Source organism: Rhinoderma darwinii, chromosome 1 (assembly GCF_050947455.1).
Source record: "Rhinoderma darwinii isolate aRhiDar2 chromosome 1, aRhiDar2.hap1, whole genome shotgun sequence".
NCBI classification, from domain to species: Eukaryota; Metazoa; Chordata; class Amphibia; order Anura; family Rhinodermatidae; genus Rhinoderma; species Rhinoderma darwinii.
This window is the reverse complement of record NC_134687.1, coordinates 210,813,862-210,835,718: the sequence shown is the minus strand read 5'-3', so window position 1 is coordinate 210,835,718 and position 21,857 is coordinate 210,813,862. Positions and strand designations below refer to the sequence as shown.

The following is a 21,857-nucleotide window of genomic DNA, read 5'->3' as shown; positions in this document are numbered from 1 at the left end:
ACGCACAACATAGCCTCCGAGGCCGCAATACAGACAAAGTCCCGAAGTGCGTCTGCGTTGTTTCTCCTGGACGGATAATTTGAGCCGCCCCACCTGAATAGGCTCCTGTGGTGGAACCACTGGTGAGGACAACAGGGATTACTGGAAAGTAGGAGCCAGCCTGGGAAGTCTTCTCTCCCGACGAACCTCTTGGGATCGCTCCCGGATCCTCATGTTAATCCAGGTGGTGAGAAGAAGGAGGTCATCCAGGGTCGGTGGCAGATCACGAGCAGCAAGCTCGCCTTTATTCTCGGAAGACAGTCCCTGCCAGAATGTAGCCACCAAGGTCTCATTGTGCCAGGACAACTCTTTCGCCAGGGTGCGAAACTGAATAGCATGCTCGACCACGGAGGTGTCTCCCTGGCAAAGGGTCAGCAGAGATGCAGCAGCACATGAGACTCTCCCAGGTTTCTCAAATACCGAGAGGAAAGTCAGTAGGAAACACTGAAAGTCACGGGTCTCTGGTCCCTGACGTTCCCAGATAGGATTTGCCCATGCTAGGGCCTTGCCAGTAAGGAGCGAGATGATGAAAGCGATCTTTGCGCCATCAGACGGAAATGCTTTGGCATGTAGGCTGAAGAGGATCTGGCACTGGTTCAGAAAACCCCTGCAGGTACTCGCGTCTTCGTAGAAGCGAGGAGGTAGTGGCAGCAAGAATCAGGAGTCAGTACTGGTACTGCCAGGAGGTGTAATAGGAGGAACAGCCGGAGGGATAGGAACAGGTGCCTTGATGGCTGCAGCTTGCGCATCCAGTTGCTGTGTAATTGAGTTCACTGTCAGGAGAAGTTTGTCTTGGTTGGACCGAAGGTCTCACAGTTCTGCCTGCTTGGCTTGTGACGTCGTCATGGTCTTGGGTTGACCAGCAGGGTCCATGGCCTGAGCGTACTTTCACGATCTGTGGGTATGTGGACACATTGGGCCGTACTGCCGTAGCGGGATAGCAGCTGGCCAACAGATTACCAACTCAATATATAAATTGTCCAAGCACAAGGGTACCTGTAGTGATTCAGACAGTAGCAACGGCTAGGGACAGATGGGACCTTGACAGCAGACACCAGATGTGGTGTAACACAGCAGACGGAACCGGTGGCACAACACAACGCCAACAGGTTTAAGGCACAGGAACAAATAGCACGGGATATAGGGTACAGGAAGAAGGGCACGGGAACAACAGGAACAGGATAACACTAAGGGACCATTTGCAAGACTAACATAGGAAAACACAACAATGCTCAGGCAATGAGGCAAAGGGGCATGGCTCTTCTTATAGTCCAGGGTGATCATGGGCTATTTAATGATAATTCCCATGTGCGCAAGCTGGCCCTTTAAGGCCAGGCACGAGCGTGCACGCGCACCCTATGGGACACAGTGGACTGGAGGTGAGCGCTTGTGTCTCCTGGGTAGGAGATGCGGGCCAGCGCTCACAGATCCATGGCTGTGGCCGCCGGGGAGTGAGTAATCCCGATGGTCTGTGGCCATGGACGCTACAGCTATCAGGAACTATTCTGGGATAGTGACATTGGGATTCCCTCTGGAAAAGTCCATACCTCCGTGAGGGGGTTCAAGGTGAAGCCGGAAAATTTCTTAGATCAGTGGCGGTCTACACAAATATTGTTTGCTCTATAGTTTTTTATTTAGATAAAAACAGGTTTGGACTCTTTACAAAACAGATCTAAGATTTGCTTGTTTTTGGTAAAATCCATACAGAAGGAACACAGACTACAAGCAAATATAAAAAAAAAAAAGCCCATACAGTACATAGATACACATACATAAGCATACATAAGACACAACTGTGGGGAGATGGGAAAGGTACCACAGTGACCCATAAATGAGGAGCTCTCCTGTTTTTAGGTTTTGGTGAGCACTCTGGTCTGATTGGTATCATGGGGAAGGCGGCTTTGCTATATGAAATAACCTTCCCCTGAGGTATGTAATGGCCACATATGGCCCTTGGGCTGCGAGTTTAGCATCAATCAACATCATTTGAATGGGACAATTCTGCAATACCTTGCAAAGCCGCTACAAAAGTATCGGCATGTGCAAGTACGAACAAAAGTTAAACCGATGTAAACAATGAAGAGGCTACAGCACTTGTACCAGCGCTGCTGCCCCTTCAAACAGCTGATCGGTGGTGTTGCCAAGAGTCTGACCCCCACCGATCTAATATTGATGGTCTAACCTAAGGATAGGTCATCTAAAAATCCCGGATAACCCCTTTATAACTTCCAAGCGTGATAAGATTTACATGATACGCTATGTCCATAAAAAAAAAAGTACTAGTAGGGAACATATGTGAAAAAAACATACAGTAGATAAAAATGCCAATAAATTACATGGCAAGTAATATAGCTATATATAATACAAAGAACATACCTTCCTGTGAGCAGTTCATACAATAGTATGCCAAGTGACCAGAAATCCACACTAAAACTGTGACCCTTGTTTAAAATTACTTCTGGAGCCACATATTCTGGTGTACCACAGAATGTCCATGTTTTTTGGCCTGGAAAGATTTTCTTGGCAAATCCAAAATCAACCTAAAATATAAAACACATAATTTAATCTAATAATAATATTAATAATAAGTTGATAATAAGTTAATAATAAGTCAATTATAAACATTTGTCACCTTTTTTTATATTCATATGGTGCACCCTAATTCAACTAAGTCTCTCTTGTTTCATGAGTGCTTATAGTGGAGTTGCACTGCGTTACAGGATGCATATTGCTCAATGTAATCATATAGGTTAGTCAATGTCAATGTTTAACCCCTTCCCGCCGCAGCCAGTTTTCAGATTTCCATTTTCGTTTTTCCCTTCCCATCTTCCAAAAGCCATAACTTTTTTATTTTTCCGTCGATATAATCCTATGAGGGCTTGATTTTTGCGGGAGGAGTTGTAGTTTTTTGTAGCACGATTTATCGTGCCACATAATGTACTAGGAAACAGGAAAAAAATTATTTGTGGGGTAGAAAATGAAAAAAACAGCGATTCCTCCATTGTCTTTTGCGCTTCGTTTTTATGGAATTCACTGTGCAATTAAAACAACATGTTAACTCTATTCTGTGGGTCAATACGATTACGACGATACCAAATATATATAGTTTTTTTCTATATTTTACTACTTTTACAAGTAAAAACCTAAGTGTAAAAAAGAAAATTTATTTTGTGTCGCCAAATTCTGAGAGCCATAACTTTTTTATTTTTCCGTTGATTATGTGGTATGAGGGCGTATGTTTTGTGGGATAAGCTGTCGTTTTTAATGATACCATTTTGGTGTACATGCAACATTTTGATCACTTTTTAGTTAATTTTTGTGGGAGATTAGGTGACCAAAAAATAGAGATTCTGGCGTTTACATTTTTATTTACGGTGTTCACCGTGCGGGTTTAATAATGATATATTGTAATAGTTCCGATTTTTACAGACCAGGCGATACCAATTATGTTTATTTTTTTTACTATGCTCTAGGGGGAAAATGGGAAAAGGTTTTTTTTTTGAACTTCTACTTTTTTTTACATAAAAGAACAACAACTTTAATTGACTAATTTTTACTTTTTTTATTATTCCCCCTAGGGGACTTCAACCAGCGATGGTTAGATCGCTTGCACGATATACTGCAATACTAATGTATTGCAGTATATTGTGATTCTGACAGGCTTCTATTAAGCCCTGCCTGAGGCAAGGCTTGATAGATGCACAAAGATGGCGGACCTGGGGGCTTTCATTAGGCCCCCAGGCAGCCATGGCAACCATCGCCACCCCGCAATCGCATTGCGGGGGCGCGATGAGCTGTTAGAGGGGGTCGCCCCCTCTTTCTAACGATTTAAATGCTGCGGCCGGCATCCTATGGAGTGGGTTCACTCCGTGAGCCCGTTCCATACTTCCCCTACCCGACTTTGGCGTATGGATACGTCAAATGTTGGGAAGGGGTTAAAGGGGTTGTATGAGATATGAAAAAAAGCTTTTGTCCACACTGGTTTTGCATCTCAGCCCTAATCAAGTGAATGTGGGCAAGTGCATTACCAGACACAGCCTATGGATAAAAGTGACACTGTTTTTGAAAAAGAGGAGGCCTTTTTTTTAGAAAGCTCATACATCCCCTTTAACTACTTCAGGACTTCCCACTGTAAATTTACTTTCTTATTTGCTGGGCTTTGTGCAGCACGGATGTATATATCCTTCTGATGAAAATTGGATCGCCACAGCAGCACTAACACCCAGATCGGAATGCTAATAAAAGTCTCTGGTCCTGGTGACATCATCAATACCTGATTGATTCAGGTCCCAATCATGTGATCACCATGACAACCAATCATTACTCTCACAGGAAAAGTTTCTTGTAAATTTTTTTTAGTGCTGTATAAAATGCTCTCTCTCCTTCTGTCTCCTGTCACAGTGAGATCGGGGGAGGGAAATAAGCTGTTACACAGAACTCACATAAATGTAGTTAAAATGTATTAGCTATTAACCCCTGTCTGCCTCTCCCTCATACACCGTGTTCCAAATTATTATGCACATTGGATTTATGTGTCATAAACATTTAATTATTAGTTTTTCAATTAAACTCATGGAGGGTATTGTGTCTGAGGGCTCTTTGGATCATTGTAATCAATCTCAGACACCTGTGATAATTAGTTTGCCAGGTGTGCCCAATCAAAGGAAAGCTACTTAAGAAGGACGTTCCACATTATTAAGCAGGCCACAGGTTTCAAGCAATATGGGAAAGAAATAGGATCTCTCTGCTGCCGAAAAGCGTGAAATAGTGCAATACCTTGGACAAGGTATGAAAACATTGGATATTTCAAGAAAACTTAAGCGTGACGATCGTACTGTGAAAAGATTTGTGGCTGATTCAGAGCACAGACGGGTTCATTCAGATAAAGGCATAATGAGGAAGGTTTCTGCCAGACAAATTAATAGGATTAGGAGAGCAGCTGCTAAAATGCCATTGCAAAGCAGCAAACAGTTATTTGAAGCCGCTGGTGCCTCTGGAGTCCCGCGAACCTCAAGGTGTAGGATCCTCCAGAGGTTTGCAAGTGTGCATAGAGCTATTATTCGGCCACCCCTAAACAATGCTCACAAGCAGAAACAGTTGCAGTGGGCTCAGAAATACATGAAGACTAATTTTCAAACCGTGTTGTTTACTGATGAGTGCCGTGCAACCCTGGATGGTCCAGATGGATGGAGTAGTGAATGGTTGGTGAATGGCCACCATGTCCCAACAAGGCTGCAACATCAGCAAGGAGGTGGCGGAGTCATGTTTTGGGCTGGAATCATGGGGAGAGAGCTGGTAGGCCCCTTTAGGATCCCTGACGGTGTGAAAATGACCTCTGCAAAGTACGTAGAGTTTATGACTGACCACTTTCTTCCGTGGTACAATAAGAAGAACCGTGCCTTCCGTAGCAAAATTATCTTCATGCATGACAATGCACCATCTCATGCTGCAAAGAATACCTCTGTCATTGGCTGCTATGGGCATAAAAGGAGAGAAACTCATGGTGTGGCCCCCATGTTTCCCTGACCTCAACCCTATTGAGAACCTTTGGAGCATCCTCAAGCAAAATATCTATGAGGCAGTTCACATCAAAACAGAAGCTCTGGGAGGCTATTCTGACATGCGGCAAAGATATTCAAGCAGAAACTGTCCAAATACTCACAAATTCAATGGATGCAAGAATTGTGAAGGTGATATCAAAGAAGGGGTCCTATGTTAACATGTAACTTGGCCTGCTAAGTTTTTTGATTGAAAGAGCTTTTGGATTTCTGTAAATATGACCTCCTGATGCTGCAAATTCAACAAATTACCATTTTAGTTCTCTTTACAACCTCTAAAATGTTTTGATCTCTGTTGTGCATAATAATTTGAAACAGTGCATTTTGAGTTTTTTACTTCTAAAAAAAAATCTATTATCATTAGGAGATTTGTTCAATAAAATTTGCATTATACTCCAACGGTTAATGGCTTGAAGATTATACCGACTGTCATTTGCATCGACTATTTAGGAAAATCGGTGAAAAATAACATTTGCATAATAATTTGGAACACGGTGTAAAATAACAGGCTAATGCTGCAGTTCGAGTTAAATCAGGAAAGGAAAAGGGGGAACAGCATGTGGTCTATGAATAAATTAATAAATAACTTTTATTGTTTTTACATTAAAAGGAACAATTGATTAAAAGGTCCAGTGGTGCAAAATGGTATGTGTGAGTGACCCCTCAGTCCACACACCCTTGGCTATAAATTAATGATAAGGTAGTATATAATATGGCTGTCAGTATGCTCCGTTAGCAGTATTGGTGATTAGACTGTAACTGCCACAAATTGCAATGCAGATGAAGCTATTGAGCTATGAATTATACCAATCACTCTGTCTTGAAATTGAGACTGACTGTGTAACTTAGATTGAAGTTATGTCTGTTGCACTATGCAGCGATTAGCGCAGCTGGGCTGGTGTTGAAATGCCCTGCTGCGTGTTGGGAAGAAAATTAGTGATATAATGTAGTAAGCGAGGTAAGGCCCCGCAACCCTGCGTTAATGTTAGTGCAACAATGTGAACAGTCACTTAACCGCACCCTCACGCTGGTGTCCCTGCGAGTCAGAGCAGCAGCGTGGGGAACGGCCGTGTGTGTAAATAAGAATACTCTCAGCTGTCAGCTAAGAGGCAATGAGTCATTCACAATAATGACTCTGCTATTGTGACAGTCGCCGTCCTCAGCTGTCAGCCGAGGGGCAATGTCACATTAAACGCCTGCAAATTGCCTATGTGCTAAAGCAGAGTATGCCTCAGCACAAACCAGGGCAAAAGCAGAGCGGCAAGGGCTGAGGTCCGGGACCGAACCTCACCCCGAGAGCGACTAAATGTGTGCGGCGGGGCTGCTGTCAGTACCCGCCGGTGAATGTGAAACACCACCGGGAGCCGGCACTAAGCCAGACAGAATTCAACCCAGCTGGTTGGAAGCAACAGCAGGGCGCACTGCAGCCTCGAGCACGGACGACCAGCAAGCAGCTAGCAGCCGTGAACGCACATGAGAGGATCGTGGAGCGAATGGTGAAGCCTAGACAGCTAGGGCCAAGTATTGCACCAAGGATTGGTTAAAAGTTGTTGCTAAGCACCCGACGCGCGTTTCGCCAGAATTCTGGCTTCTTCTAGGGGTGAAAAGCCGCCATTAAACCACCCTATAAATAGGGTTCTTGGTTGAGTGACAGCCCCATGAGCCAATCAGAGACCTTGGTCTCGATTGGTATGGAAATACAAGTATTAGTCATAAAAAATTAGAAGAGAACATATGGCAGCAGCTATAGTACACTATGGATATATGAGTTCAAATTGAATTGCAGGCATGTTATAAGCCTTGCAAATATGTAGATGTTCATTAACTCTAGAGGATGAGTGAGAGATTGGGGGTTTTTTTTATCATCCTTGGTCCCCAAAGTCTTGTAAGAAACAACATTTTAGAGAGGTTTTATAAGAGGATTTTCATATATAATTTTTACTTATATTTTTATTACTTTATTTTCTTAATCTGATTCTAATAAGAGGCAGCCAAAACCGAGGTGCCTCTTTATTATAAAAAGCAGCCAAAACCAAAATTTTCATTTAGTCCCATGGGACTCACTGTCTTCATGTGGAAGATCCATTCGCTCTCCTTTTTAAGGAGTGCCTGATCTAGATTGCCCCTTCTGATGCCCAGATGTATTTGGCACAGGGCCCATCCCTTCAAGGAGGTCCAGTCAGAATTGTGTACGTCCCCAAAGTGTCTAGCTATTGGGGTCGGATTAAATTGCTTGTTCTTGGTCTTACAATCCTTCATGTTTTTTTCAAAGTTGATTATTGAATTGATATGCTCGCGAATTCGTATGCGCAATTCTCTCTTAGTTTTCCCAATATATTTCAGGCCACACGGACATTCGAGGCAGTAAATCACACCAGGAGTTGAGCATCTTATGTGATCTGTAATTCGATGGAGATTACCAAGGGCATCCACAAAGTCTTTTTTACCCACTAGTACCCGACAGGCTCTGCACATCCTACACGGGTAAAAGCCAGGACTGAGTACCTTATTAGCTCTGTTCTTTCTTGAAAAGTGACTTTGTACCAAGATATTTGAGATGGTCTTACATTTTCTGTATCCCAAGGAAACTTTGTTACCGAGAAGGTTTTTAAGTACTGGGTCACTAAGTAAGATGTTCCAATGGTGGTTCAGGATATGCGTCATTTCATCCCAGTTTTCATTGTAATCTGTAATGAATCGTGGTTGTGGTTGTGCTGTGTTGGCCCTAATTTTAGGGGTCAGCAAGCTGTCACGATCAGTCCTCAGCGCCCAGTTATAGGCTTTTTTAATATTTCTGTTGCTGTAATTCCTGCTTAACAGCCTGTTTTTTAATTCTGTTGCCCGCATTTTGAAAAGCTGGAAGGTGGAACAATTCCGTCTAAGGCGCAGGAACTCTCCCTTCGGTATGCCTCTAATGGTGTTAACAGAGTGTGCACTTGTTGCATCCAAAAGGCTATTTGTAGCTGTTTTCTTGCGGTAGAGGTCTGTCTCAATTGTGCCTTGCTCGTTGGTGAACAGCCTCACATCCAGGAAAGGGATTGAATGTTGGTCATATGTAAGGGTTAATCTAAGATTAAAATTGTTGGTGTTCAGAACCCTTATAAACTCTTCAAGTTCCAAGGAGGGGCCGTTCCAGATGAGTAATATGTCATCTATGAATCTTCGCCAAATGTTGATCCTAGATGTAAATTTGTCCATTTCGGCGCAGAAAACGTGACATTCTTCCCACCAGCCCAGGTATAAATTGGCAAAGGTGGGTGCCACTGCCGCTCCCATAGCTGTTCCGCGTAGCTGCAGGTAGAATCTACCATCAAAAAGAAAATAATTGTGCTTCAAAATGAACATAAGTGCACGTAAGACAAAGTCTCTACGGGATAAATTGTAGCCTTCCCTTCTCTGCAGAAAGAATTCCACCGCTGTGCAGCCCACCTTATGATCTATGCTCGTATAGAGGGACTCCACATCACATGTGGTGAGCCATTCATTATCCTCCAGGGAGCTACCATTAAGGTCTTTGAGGACCTGCATGGTATCCCTGGTGTGGGAGGGCAACTGGTATACCAATTCGCGTAGTTCTTCATCTAACCAGTGATTACATTTCTCAGTCAAATTCCCCACACCAGAGACGATAGGCCTCCCTGGAGGATTAGTGGAGTTCTTGTGCACTTTTGGAAGGAGGTAGAACGTGGCAATTCTAGGGTGTTGTACCCTCATATAGTCTCGCTCTTTGGCGGCATTGGGGTAAAAAGAGATCCCTGAGGTTCCCAAGTGGCAAACCAACTAATATAAGAACTTACCCAGAGTCAACGGACCCACATGAATTTTCTGACACAGGGACAGATGGGACAGATGCTTCAGACTCAGATATGGACCCACAACCAACTCAGGGTAGACAATCGAGTAGAAACAGAAATTCTAATAGGAAAATTGACAATACCACCACCGAAGTCCCTTTTTTACGGGACAGAGGGAGGTGGGGCTTCAGGGGCTCCCAACAGTGGAGGAAAGAATCTCAGAGACCCTACAAAAAATAAATCCCAGTAATGTAAATCCCAGTGAGGAATGCCTGAGGGTCATTAATCTCTCTAGACATGTCCTCACGGAATTTCAAACCTCAGTCCTCAAAAAAGGTTTTAACTTCTGCCTAACAACTAAATTAAACAAATTCACCGTCATTAAAGATCTTCACCTCTTTGGACGTAAATTGTTCTATCAGAAACTGTACAATAGACAAATTAAAAACGCAAACAACGAACAGCCTAATACTGCCGGCATAGAGTGCCTCTCAGAAACAGAACTCAATACATTGGAAGACCTGGAGGAACTTTTGTTCGAAAATTCTACACAGTCTGTTGAGCCTGGTCCTGGCCCCCTTACTTCAACCTCTCATAAAAAATCTAAAGTCAAATCTAAGACCTCACTTATGCCATCTTTAGATGGTTGTCCAGCAATCAAAGTCTTCATTGACCTGGTGTCACAGGACCTACTGTCACTCTCTGGCCAATGGCCATCTCACAACCTTAGCCCAGATGAAGAACGGGCACTTTATGAAATGCGGAAATGGGATGATGTTGTTTTTAAAAATTCCGATAAGGGGGGTAACGTTGTCATCTGGTCCAAAGAAAAATATGTACAGGAGGCAAAAAAGCAATTATTGGATAAAGCTTGTTATCGGCCACTCTGGGGAGACCCAACAGAACAATTCCTTATGGAATATAATAACATGATACAGGATGGTTTTGAAGGAGGGGCTATAACCGCCAAAGAGCGAGACTATATGAGGGTACAACACCCTAGAATTGCCACGTTCTACCTCCTTCCAAAAGTGCACAAGAACTCCACTAATCCTCCAGGGAGGCCTATCGTCTCTGGTGTGGGGAATTTGACTGAGAAATGTAATCACTGGTTAGATGAAGAACTACGCGAATTGGTATACCAGTTGCCCTCCCACACCAGGGATACCATGCAGGTCCTCAAAGACCTTAATGGTAGCTCCCTGGAGGATAATGAATGGCTCACCACATGTGATGTGGAGTCCCTCTATACGAGCATAGATCATAAGGTGGGCTGCACAGCGGTGGAATTCTTTCTGCAGAGAAGGGAAGGCTACAATTTATCCCGTAGAGACTTTGTCTTACGTGCACTTATGTTCATTTTGAAGCACAATTATTTTCTTTTTGATGGTAGATTCTACCTGCAGCTACGCGGAACAGCTATGGGAGCGGCAGTGGCACCCACCTTTGCCAATTTATACCTGGGCTGGTGGGAAGAATGTCACGTTTTCTGCCCCGAAATGGACAAATTTACATCTAGGATCAACATTTGGCGAAGATTCATAGATGACATATTACTCATCTGGAACGGCCCCTCCTTGGAACTTGAAGAGTTTATAAGGGTTCTGAACACCAACAATTTTAATCTTAGATTAACCCTTACATATGACCAACATTCAATCCCTTTCCTGGATGTGAGGCTGTTCACCAACGAGCAAGGCACAATTGAGACAGACCTCTACCGCAAGAAAACAGCTACAAATAGCCTTTTGGATGCAACAAGTGCACACTCTGTTAACACCATTAGAGGCATACCGAAGGGAGAGTTCCTGCGCCTTAGACGGAATTGTTCCACCTTCCAGCTTTTCAAAATGCGGGCAACAGAATTAAAAAACAGGCTGTTAAGCAGGAATTACAGCAACAGAAATATTAAAAAAGCCTATAACTGGGCGCTGAGGACTGATCGTGACAGCTTGCTGACCCCTAAAATTAGGGCCAACACAGCACAACCACAACCACGATTCATTACAGATTACAATGAAAACTGGGATGAAATGACGCATATCCTGAACCACCATTGGAACATCTTACTTAGTGACCCAGTACTTAAAAACCTTCTCGGTAACAAAGTTTCCTTGGGATACAGAAAATGTAAGACCATCTCAAATATCTTGGTACAAAGTCACTTTTCAAGAAAGAACAGAGCTAATAAGGTACTCAGTCCTGGCTTTTACCCGTGTAGGATGTGCAGAGCCTGTCGGGTACTAGTGGGTAAAAAAGACTTTGTGGATGCCCTTGGTAATCTCCATCGAATTACAGATCACATAAGATGCTCAACTCCTGGTGTGATTTACTGCCTCGAATGTCCGTGTGGCCTGAAATATATTGGGAAAACTAAGAGAGAATTGCGCATACGAATTCGCGAGCATATCAATTCAATAATCAACTTTGAAAAAAACATGAAGGATTGTAAGACCAAGAACAAGCAATTTAATCCGACCCCAATAGCTAGACACTTTGGGGACGTACACAATTCTGACTGGACCTCCTTGAAGGGATGGGCCCTGTGCCAAATACATCTGGGCATCAGAAGGGGCAATCTAGATCAGGCACTCCTTAAAAAGGAGAGCGAATGGATCTTCCACATGAAGACAGTGAGTCCCATGGGACTAAATGAAAATTTTGGTTTTGGCTGCTTTTTATAATAAAGAGGCACCTCGGTTTTGGCTGCCTCTTATTAGAATCAGATTAAGAAAATAAAGTAATAAAAATATAAGTAAAAATTATATATGAAAATCCTCTTATAAAACCTCTCTAAAATGTTGTTTCTTACAAGACTTTGGGGACCAAGGATGATAAAAAACCCCCCCAATCTCTCACTCATCCTCTAGAGTTAATGAACATCTACATATTTGCAAGGCTTATAACATGCCTGCAATTCAATTTGAACTCATATATCCATAGTGTACTATAGCTGCTGCCATATGTTCTCTTCTAATTTTTTATGACTAATACTTGTATTTCCATACCAATCGAGACCAAGGTCTCTGATTGGCTCATGGGGCTGTCACTCAACCAAGAACCCTATTTATAGGGTGGTTTAATGGCGGCTTTTCACCCCTAGAAGAAGCCAGAATTCTGGCGAAACGCGCGTCGGGTGCTTAGCAACAACTTTTAACCAATCCTTGGTGCAATACTTGGCCCTAGCTGTCTAGGCTTCACCATTCGCTCCACGATCCTCTCATGTGCGTTCACGGCTGCTAGCTGCTTGCTGGTCGTCCGTGCTCGAGGCTGCAGTGCGCCCTGCTGTTGCTTCCAACCAGCTGGGTTGAATTCTGTCTGGCTTAGTGCCGGCTCCCGGTGGTGTTTCACATTCACCGGCGGGTACTGACAGCAGCCCCGCCGCACACATTTAGTCGCTCTCGGGGTGAGGTTCGGTCCCGGACCTCAGCCCTTGCCGCTCTGCTCTTGCCCTGGTTTGTGCTGAGGCATACTCTGCTTTAGCACATAGGCAATTTGCAGGCGTTTAATGTGACATTGCCCCTCGGCTGACAGCTGAGGACGGCGACTGTCACAATAGCAGAGTCATTATTGTGAATGACTCATTGCCTCTTAGCTGACAGCTGAGAGTATTCTTATTTACACACACGGCCGTTCCCCACGCTGCTGCTCTGACTCGCAGGGACACCAGCGTGAGGGTGCGGTTAAGTGACTGTTCACATTGTTGCACTAACATTAACGCAGGGTTGCGGGGCCTTACCTCGCTTACTACATTATATCACTAATTTTCTTCCCAACACGCAGCAGGGCATTTCAACACCAGCCCAGCTGCGCTAATCGCTGCATAGTGCAACAGACATAACTTCAATCTAAGTTACACAGTCAGTCTCAATTTCAAGACAGAGTGATTGGTATAATTCATAGCTCAATAGCTTCATCTGCATTGCAATTTGTGGCAGTTACAGTCTAATCACCAATACTGCTAACGGAGCATACTGACAGCCATATTATATACTACCTTATCATTAATTTATAGCCAAGGGTGTGTGGACTGAGGGGTCACTCACACATACCATTTTGCACCACTGGACCTTTTAATCAATTGTTCCTTTTAATGTAAAAACAATAAAAGTTATTTATTAATTTATTCATAGACCACATGCTGTTCCCCCTTTTCCTTTCCTGATTTAACTCAAATTAACTTGGTGGTGCACACCAATGTGGTCTCTCGGACACGATATAATATTGTGTAACAGGTGATCCACACCAATCTTTTAATGCTGCAGTTCACATCATTTTACATGCACTGTTTTATTGCACTGCTCGCTCCTGCACACAGTGCCATCAACTGGTTCCGGATGTCATTTTGACAGCCCAACTCTGCACGTGACAGTGAACAGAAGTATATTTTCATTGTTTGTAAAACACCCGGAGAGAGTGCTATGCGGGCTTTGTTGTTATAACGTTATAGCAACATCATATGTTGTATGATGTACATATATTTAGCATCATCTATGCAGGACAATTACAGGATTCTTTTTTGGGGTAAATACTATTAATCGCAACTACCTTAGAATAGAATATAAAGATAATTAGAAAAAGTGTATTTTTTTTTTCTTGTTTCCGACCATTTTTCTTTACATGAGACTAAATAAAAAGATGTTAACTCCAGCTTGACCGAAAAATAAAAATCACCTTAGAATGCATCATTCCAAATTGTGACATTTTGCTGTGGGCATCAAGGCCTAAAACATACAGTAGCACCGGCAGCATGGCTATCTATATTTCCAACTCTTAATCAATTCTATAAATTTGACATGGCAATTTTACCAGTTTGACGTAGCCTTCAGTGTCTAGCAGCAAGTTCTCTGGCTTTAAATCACGATACATTACACCTATCTGATGCAGATACTCAAAAGCTTCAGCCACACATCCAATGCAGAATTTAGCAGTAGTCTCATCGAAACTGCCTCTGGGAAAAAAAAGTTGACATTTTGCTTTTTAGTGCAAAATGGTTTCAATTTTCAGGATTATTTTAACATTCCACACGTGCTAGATAAGTGTTAAATTATGCCAAATGTAATTTCGGTCAGATCTTAGAATCTGTTTGTTCACTCTTCCAATGAAATGACATTTAATAAATAAAGGCCCCTTTGATCAATCATAAGTGGCTGCGTTGGTTGCTTCTCAGTCTTTTGTGTCTAAGTCTACATATTGGGCTATTATAATTATTATATTACCATAATAATGAATAAATGTACACATCATTAGATACATTATCAACATGTATACACTGACTAAGGTAAAGTAAAAGTGTAATTACAAGAGAATTTTACCTATCTCTCAAGATGCTCCATAGTTCTCCTCCCAGACATGCTTCAAGCAGCATGTATACATATTTTGTGTCTTTGAAAGTGCGGTATAACCTAAAATAAGATATTTTTAGATCAACAATATGGTAACACAGCATTGCTCAAGATACAATATGCACAGAGTAGATCAGTTCTGCCTTCCGTCTCCCATAGTGGAGACTGGGGAATGGGAAATACCCCAGAAAAATAATGGATATGAGTACAGTACTTTAAAAGAAAAAGCAGAAGCTATGGAATCCAGCATTATCATCACTGTCCTGTATATGTGCAACTTATTTTGTCTTCCACTAGTGATAAATATTCATAATCATAGGGGCAGATTTACTAAGTCTGGCATTTCATTCGCCAATCTTAACTTTCTGATCCGCTGGAGTAAGATGTGACAGATTTATTAAGAGGCGCCTTCTTAATAAATCTGTTACATCTTTTGCTGGCTGTGTGCCATCCACTCCACCCCCATCAGACATAAAATAAATTTATACTCACCTCATCGCTCTGTTTCGCTCCTTCCCTTCGGTTCCCCTCACACTCAACATGCCACGGCTCATACAAGGTGCTGATGGCGAGCAGCATCAGGGCCTTATATACAACGCAGCACTCAACGTCCTGAGTGCTGCATCACATACGATGTTCTGATACTGCCTGGCACCAGTACGTTGCATGCTGAGGGAGGCTGAGGGGACCCGCAGGGGAGAAGCAAAGAGGAGCGGTGAGGTGAGTATACTTTTTTTTTAAATTGTCTGATGGGTAAGAGAGTGTAGTCTGATTTGGGGGGCAGGGTACGAACTACCTTGCTACACCCCACAGAGTAAAATCTACACCAGCTAGGAGATAATTTGTTAGGCCGCTGCAGCCTTGCCCCCTTTGGGAGACCACACCCCTTTTTTTTATAAAAGTGCCAAGAGCAGCGTAAAAAGCCCAAATGTAGCAATTTTCAATGCAAATGATGATTTTTGGGTCCTTTTGTGACTATTTTACTTCAGAAGACTAAAAAAGTCACTGGCGTTGAACAGGAGTTTTGTAATAAAATTGAACTTTTTCTTGAGCATAATATAAAAATAGTGAGAACAAGAAATATATGCATGGTGAACAAAAGAGAATGAATATATGTGTTTACATCCTTGATACATTATGTAAAAAATGACGGAGTGTATATTATATCTCTTATAGACAGGGTTCCCATATTTCATTTATCTACAACATTATTTAGAGCTGTAGTTTGTATATGTAATAACCCCCCTTACCCGTTCCTGTTGAAGATCGCTCCCAGTATTTTCTGTTTGTTTTAAGGGGAATCCCGTCCGCACTCCTGAGTCAAAAATTTCTCCCAACGCGTTTCTTCTATGCTTTGGAATCATCAGGGGAGATTAGGCCTTTTTAAAGGTTATTTTAGAGCATACTTCTGGTTGTGGCTTCCAGTTTCAAAGGTACCCGCTGTTGGAAAAGAACCATGGCAGAGTGGTGCAGAGTTCAGCAGCACATGTTCCGCTCCATGCGCTCATGTCGAGCGTCAGGGATTGTCAAACAAGCATGTATTACTATCGCTTCTAAAAAGCCGATTTTTCTCCCTCCCATAGTACACACCCCCATAACGTATGGGGGTGTGTCTAAGCAAACGGTCATGTTCATTGGTTGGCAGCGTGGAGTTCTCGGACATCAAGTTTGCTGATGTCAAGATCGTGAAATGATGCACAGCTGATCTTGTCCCACGTAACACTCATCCCAAAAGATCACTCCGTGCTGTTTCCTAATCGAAGCGAGGCACGCTTGCGCTGTCGCTAATACAGACTGTTTTTAAAGATGGAAGTGAAAGACATAGTTGTCCCCAACATAATGTTAAACTAAATGTCAACCATAATATTAGGGTGTGTGTTACTCTAACGTACTGTACTAGATCAGTTTAGTTGAATAAATACTACAGTATGGAGGTTTGATTAGACGTTCCAGATCATGATTTATTTAGAACCTCTACTTGTCCATCCTTAGTTAAAATGTGGACTAACAGTTGTTGTATATTAAATGGATATTTTATTGGCAGAAAAGCCAGAGTATATTAGCCCTATAACGGCCCTATACTTTCATTATACTAACTTTTTGATGATCTATTAAGGCATATTTTGGTGAAGTGGAATATTTTTATGTAAAGTTTAATATTTCTTTTAGACACTACGCTTTTAGGTTTATATCGATTTTAAATTTAATATTTCTTTTGAATATTATACTTTTTGGTTTGATATTTCATTTAGAACATTTTACTAACTATGCCCTAAGATTTGTGTTGAGCTTATTTCAGTGAAATTGAGATGTTTGGATCTAATATCGCCCCGAGATATTTAAATTTCAGGTCTATTATTGCATAGAAACATCCAATATTCCACATGACCATGGGACACTGGATGTTTACCTGCAATTCTAAAAAACACAATAAACAGTAAACAATAAAAAAAAACTAGTTGCTTACAAAGAGGACACCTCTTCTAGCTATATATAAAGAAAAACTGTGTTATGTTTAGGGAAAAGAAAGCAAAATTTTGATGTTCATTAAGACCATTGGGCATTGTGGAGTCTAATTTTAAGATCGGTCCTGAGTAAAGGCCTTTCTCATGTACCAATGACTTCTTATGATGTATTCAACTGGATAAAATATGTCAATCTATTTACCAGAAAATTAAAGTGGCATAAAGTATTTAAAACAAAAGACAAAAAGGAATGTGAAGAATTAGGCCTCACTATGGCAGTTAAAAGATCTAGCGGAATAAGTTGCTATTATTGAAAAAGCGAGATGGGAGGGTGCCTTTACCTCCTGCAGACTGAAGAGTAAAAAGATGCCCCCAATGGGAGATATCTCAGTAATAGATGTATTTTAGAACCTAGTAGTTCAAGATCTGACAAATTTGGACATTACAGGTGGAGCTTCAAACCTAACTGGAAGTGAAAACCTTGCCCTGCTGTCCCTGGAAAAAGATACAAGTATTATAATTAAAGCTTCCGATAAGGGTGGGGGGGGGGGGAATAGTCATCCTCAATAAAGACTACATTGAATGTGCGACAACATCATGAGAGACCGGGACAATTATGAAATCCTCAAAGAAGACCCTACTAAAAAATTTAAAGGAGAACTCTTCAAAGCTTTAAATTATGCAAAAGAGAAAAAGTGAATAGATTTGAATGAATACAGATTTATGGCGATAGAGAAATCACAGACCGCCAGGTTCCATGCCATACCCAACATACATAAGGGCTTAACCCCCCTTAAAGGTCGTCCAATCGTGTCTGGAATAGACGGCTTGGCACAGAACGTGGGTGTCTATATCGACAGAGCTCTGAGGGGCTTTGTTGAAGCATTAACTTCCTATACGAGGGACACGATGGACCTTCTGTCCAAAATAGATGATCTCACCCTAAAACAGGGGTCTCAAACTCGGCCGGGTAAATGGGCCGCACATAGAAAAAATGTGAAGTTGACGGGCCACATTACATTCAAATTTGAAACAATACAAAATTAATGTTAATCAATTAGTTATTTGAACTACTATAACAATACTACATTACATTACTATAATAATACTACATGACTATAATAATACATTACTTTAATAATACTACTATGACAATACTACATTACAATAACAATACTACATTACTATAATAATACATTACTATAATAATATTATATTACTATAATAATACTACATTACTATAACAATACTACATTACTAATATTTTTACATTACTATAATAACTACTACTATAATACTACAAAACTACATTACTATAAAAATACTACATTACTATAACAATCCTACATTACTATAATACTACTATATTACTAGAAAAATACTACATTACTATAATATTACTACATTACTATAGCAATACTACATTAATATAATAATACTACATTACTATAATACTACTCCATTACTAGAACAATACTACATTACTATAATAATACTACATTACTATAACAATACTACATTACTATAATACTAGATTACTATAACAATACTACATTACTATAATAATACTACATTACTATAATACTACATTACTATAATAATACTACATTACTATAATAATACTACATTACTATAATACTACATTACTATAATAATACATTACTATAACAATCCTACGTTACTATAATACTACATTACTATAATAATACTACATTACTATAAAAATACAATATTACTAGCACAATACTACATTAATATAATAATACTACATTAGTATAATATTACTACATTACTATAACCATACTACATTACTATAATAATACTACATTACTACACCAATACTACATTACTATAATAATACTACATTACTATAAAAATACTACATTACTAGAACAATACTACATTAGTATAATATTACTATATTACTATAACCATACTACATTACTATAATACTACTACATTACTTTAACAGTACTACACTACTATAATACATTACTATAATAATACTACATTACTATAATACCACATTATTGTTGTAATACTACGTTACTATAACAATACTACATTACTATAACAATACTACATTACTATACCAATACTACATTACTATAATAATACATTACTATAATAATTAATACTACATTACTATAATACTACTACACTACTATAACAATACTACATTACTATAATATTACTACATTACTATAATAATACTGCATTACAATAACAATATTACATAGTTACATAGTTCGTACGGTTGAAAAAAGACACATGTCCATCAAGTTCAACCAAGAGATGGGAAAGAGGAAGTAAAAAATGTCTACAAATAGGAGCTAATATTTTTTGTTCTAGGAAATTATCTAACCCTTTTTTAAAGCTATCTACTGTCCCTGCTGTGACCAGCTCCTGCGGTAGACTATTCCATAGATTCACAGTTCTCACAGTAAAGAAGACTTGTCGCCTCTGCAGGTTGAACCTTTTTTTCCAGACGGAGGGAGTGCCCCCTTGTTTTTTGAGGGGGTTTTACATGGAACAGGATTTCACCATATTTTTTGTATGTGCCATTAATATATTTATATACGTTAATCATGTCCCCCCTTGGTCGTCTTTTTTCAAGGCTAAATAGGTTTAGTTCTTTTAATTTCTCCCCATACTTAGATTCTCGATGCCCCTTATTAGCTTCGTTGCTCTTTGTATTTTTTCCAACTCCAGGGCATCCTTTCTATGAACTGGAGCCCAGAACTAAACTGCATATTCTAGATGAGGCCTCACTAATGCTTTGTAAAGTGGTAATATTATATCCCTTTCCCGCGAGTCCATGCCTCTTTTAATACACAACAATATCTTGCTGGCCTTTGAAGGAGCTGATTGACATTGCATGCTGTTATTTAGTTTATGATCAACAAGTACACCCAGATCCTTCTCAACAAGTGACTCCCCCAGTATAGCTCCCCCTAGGACATATGATGCATGCAGGTTGTTCGTACCCAGGTGCATAACTTTACATTTATGTACATTAAACCTCATTTGCCAAGTGGACGCCCAAACACTCAGTTTGTTTAAATCCGCTTGCAATTCACGTACATCTTCCATAGACTGAACATTACTACATAGCTTGGTGTCATCTGCAAAAATAAAAATAGTGCCATTAATCCCATCCTCTATATCATTAATAAATAAGTTGAATAATAGTTGTCCCAGCACAGAACCCTGGGGTACACCACTTAGAACCGGGGACCATTCAGAGTAGGAATCATTGACCACAACTCTCTGGATACGGTCCTTGAGCCAATTCTCAATCCAATTACAAACTATATTTTCTAAACCTATATTCCTTAATTTATCCATTAGACGTCTATGAGGGACAGTGTCAAATGCCTTTGCAAAGTCCAAAAACACTATATCCACAGCGGCCCCTCTGTCTAGGCTTCTGCTCACCTCTTCATAAAAACAAATCAAGTTGGTTTGACAGCTTCTGTCCTTAGTAAAACCGTACTGGCTGTCACTTGTAATACTATTTTTTGTCACATAATTCTGCATATAGTCCCTTAATAGCCGCTCAAACATTTTCCCCTCAATGGATGTTAAGCTTACTGGTCTATAATTACCCGGGGAAGACCTAGAGCCCTTTTTAGAAAATAGGCACCACATTTGCCCTGCGCCAGTCCCTTGGCACTATACCAGTCACTAGAAAATAAGTATAGTATAAACTAACAACTGTTAGTCCACTTTTTAACTAAGGATGGACAAGTAGAGGTTCTAAATAAATCGTGATCTGGAACGTCTAATCAAACCTCCATACTGTAGTATTTATTCAACTAAATTGATCTAGTACAGTACGTTAGAGCAACACACACACTAATATTATGGTTGACATTTAGTTTAACATTATGTTGGGGATAACTATGTCTTTCACTTCCGTCTTTAAAAACAGTCTGTATTAGCGACAGCGCATGCGTGCCTCGCTTAGATCAGGAAACAGCACGGAGCGATCTTTTGGGATGAGTGTTACGTGGGACAAGATCAGCTGTGCATCATTTCACGATCTTGACATCAGAAAACTTGATGTCGGAGAACTCCACGCTGCCAACCAATGAACACGACCATTTGCTTAGACACACCCCCATACGTCATCCCTGACGCTCGACATGAGCTCATGGAGCGGAACATGTGCTGCTGAACTCTGCACCACTCTGCCATGGTTCTTTTCCAACAGCGCGTACCTTTGAATCTGGAAGCCACAACTAGAAGTATGCTCTAAAATAACCTCTTTAAAAAGGCCTAAACTCCCCTGATGATTCCAAAGCCTAGGGAAACATTTGGGAGAAATTTTTGACTCAGGAGTGCGGACGGGATTCCCCTTAAAACAAACAGAAAATACTGGGAGCGATCCTCAATCGGAACGGGTAAGGGGGGTTATTACATATACAAAGGGGGGTTATTACATATACAAACTACAGCTCTAAATAATGTTGTAGATAAATGAAATATGGGAACCCTGTCTATAAGAGATATAATATACACTCCGTCATTTTTTTACATAATGTATCATGTGGCAATCAAACTCATATTGCAAGGGCAGCAACTTTTGAAAAGTCTACAAACTGAGAGCTCTTATGTATATTTTTTCTATTTATAGAGGATGTAAACACATAT

General features: G+C 40.7%; 1 protein-coding gene across 1 annotated transcript in view; it reads right to left on the bottom strand.

Moving 5' to 3' along the window:
• Positions 1-21,857, bottom strand: part of PRKG2 (protein kinase cGMP-dependent 2) — a 100,803-nt gene that overhangs the window by 24,806 nt on the left and 54,140 nt on the right. The window contains 3 exon segments of the mRNA XM_075849836.1: positions 2,416-2,579; positions 14,201-14,342; positions 14,665-14,796. Of these exon segments, the coding sequence (XP_075705951.1) occupies positions 2,416-2,579; positions 14,201-14,342; positions 14,665-14,796 (438 nt within the window).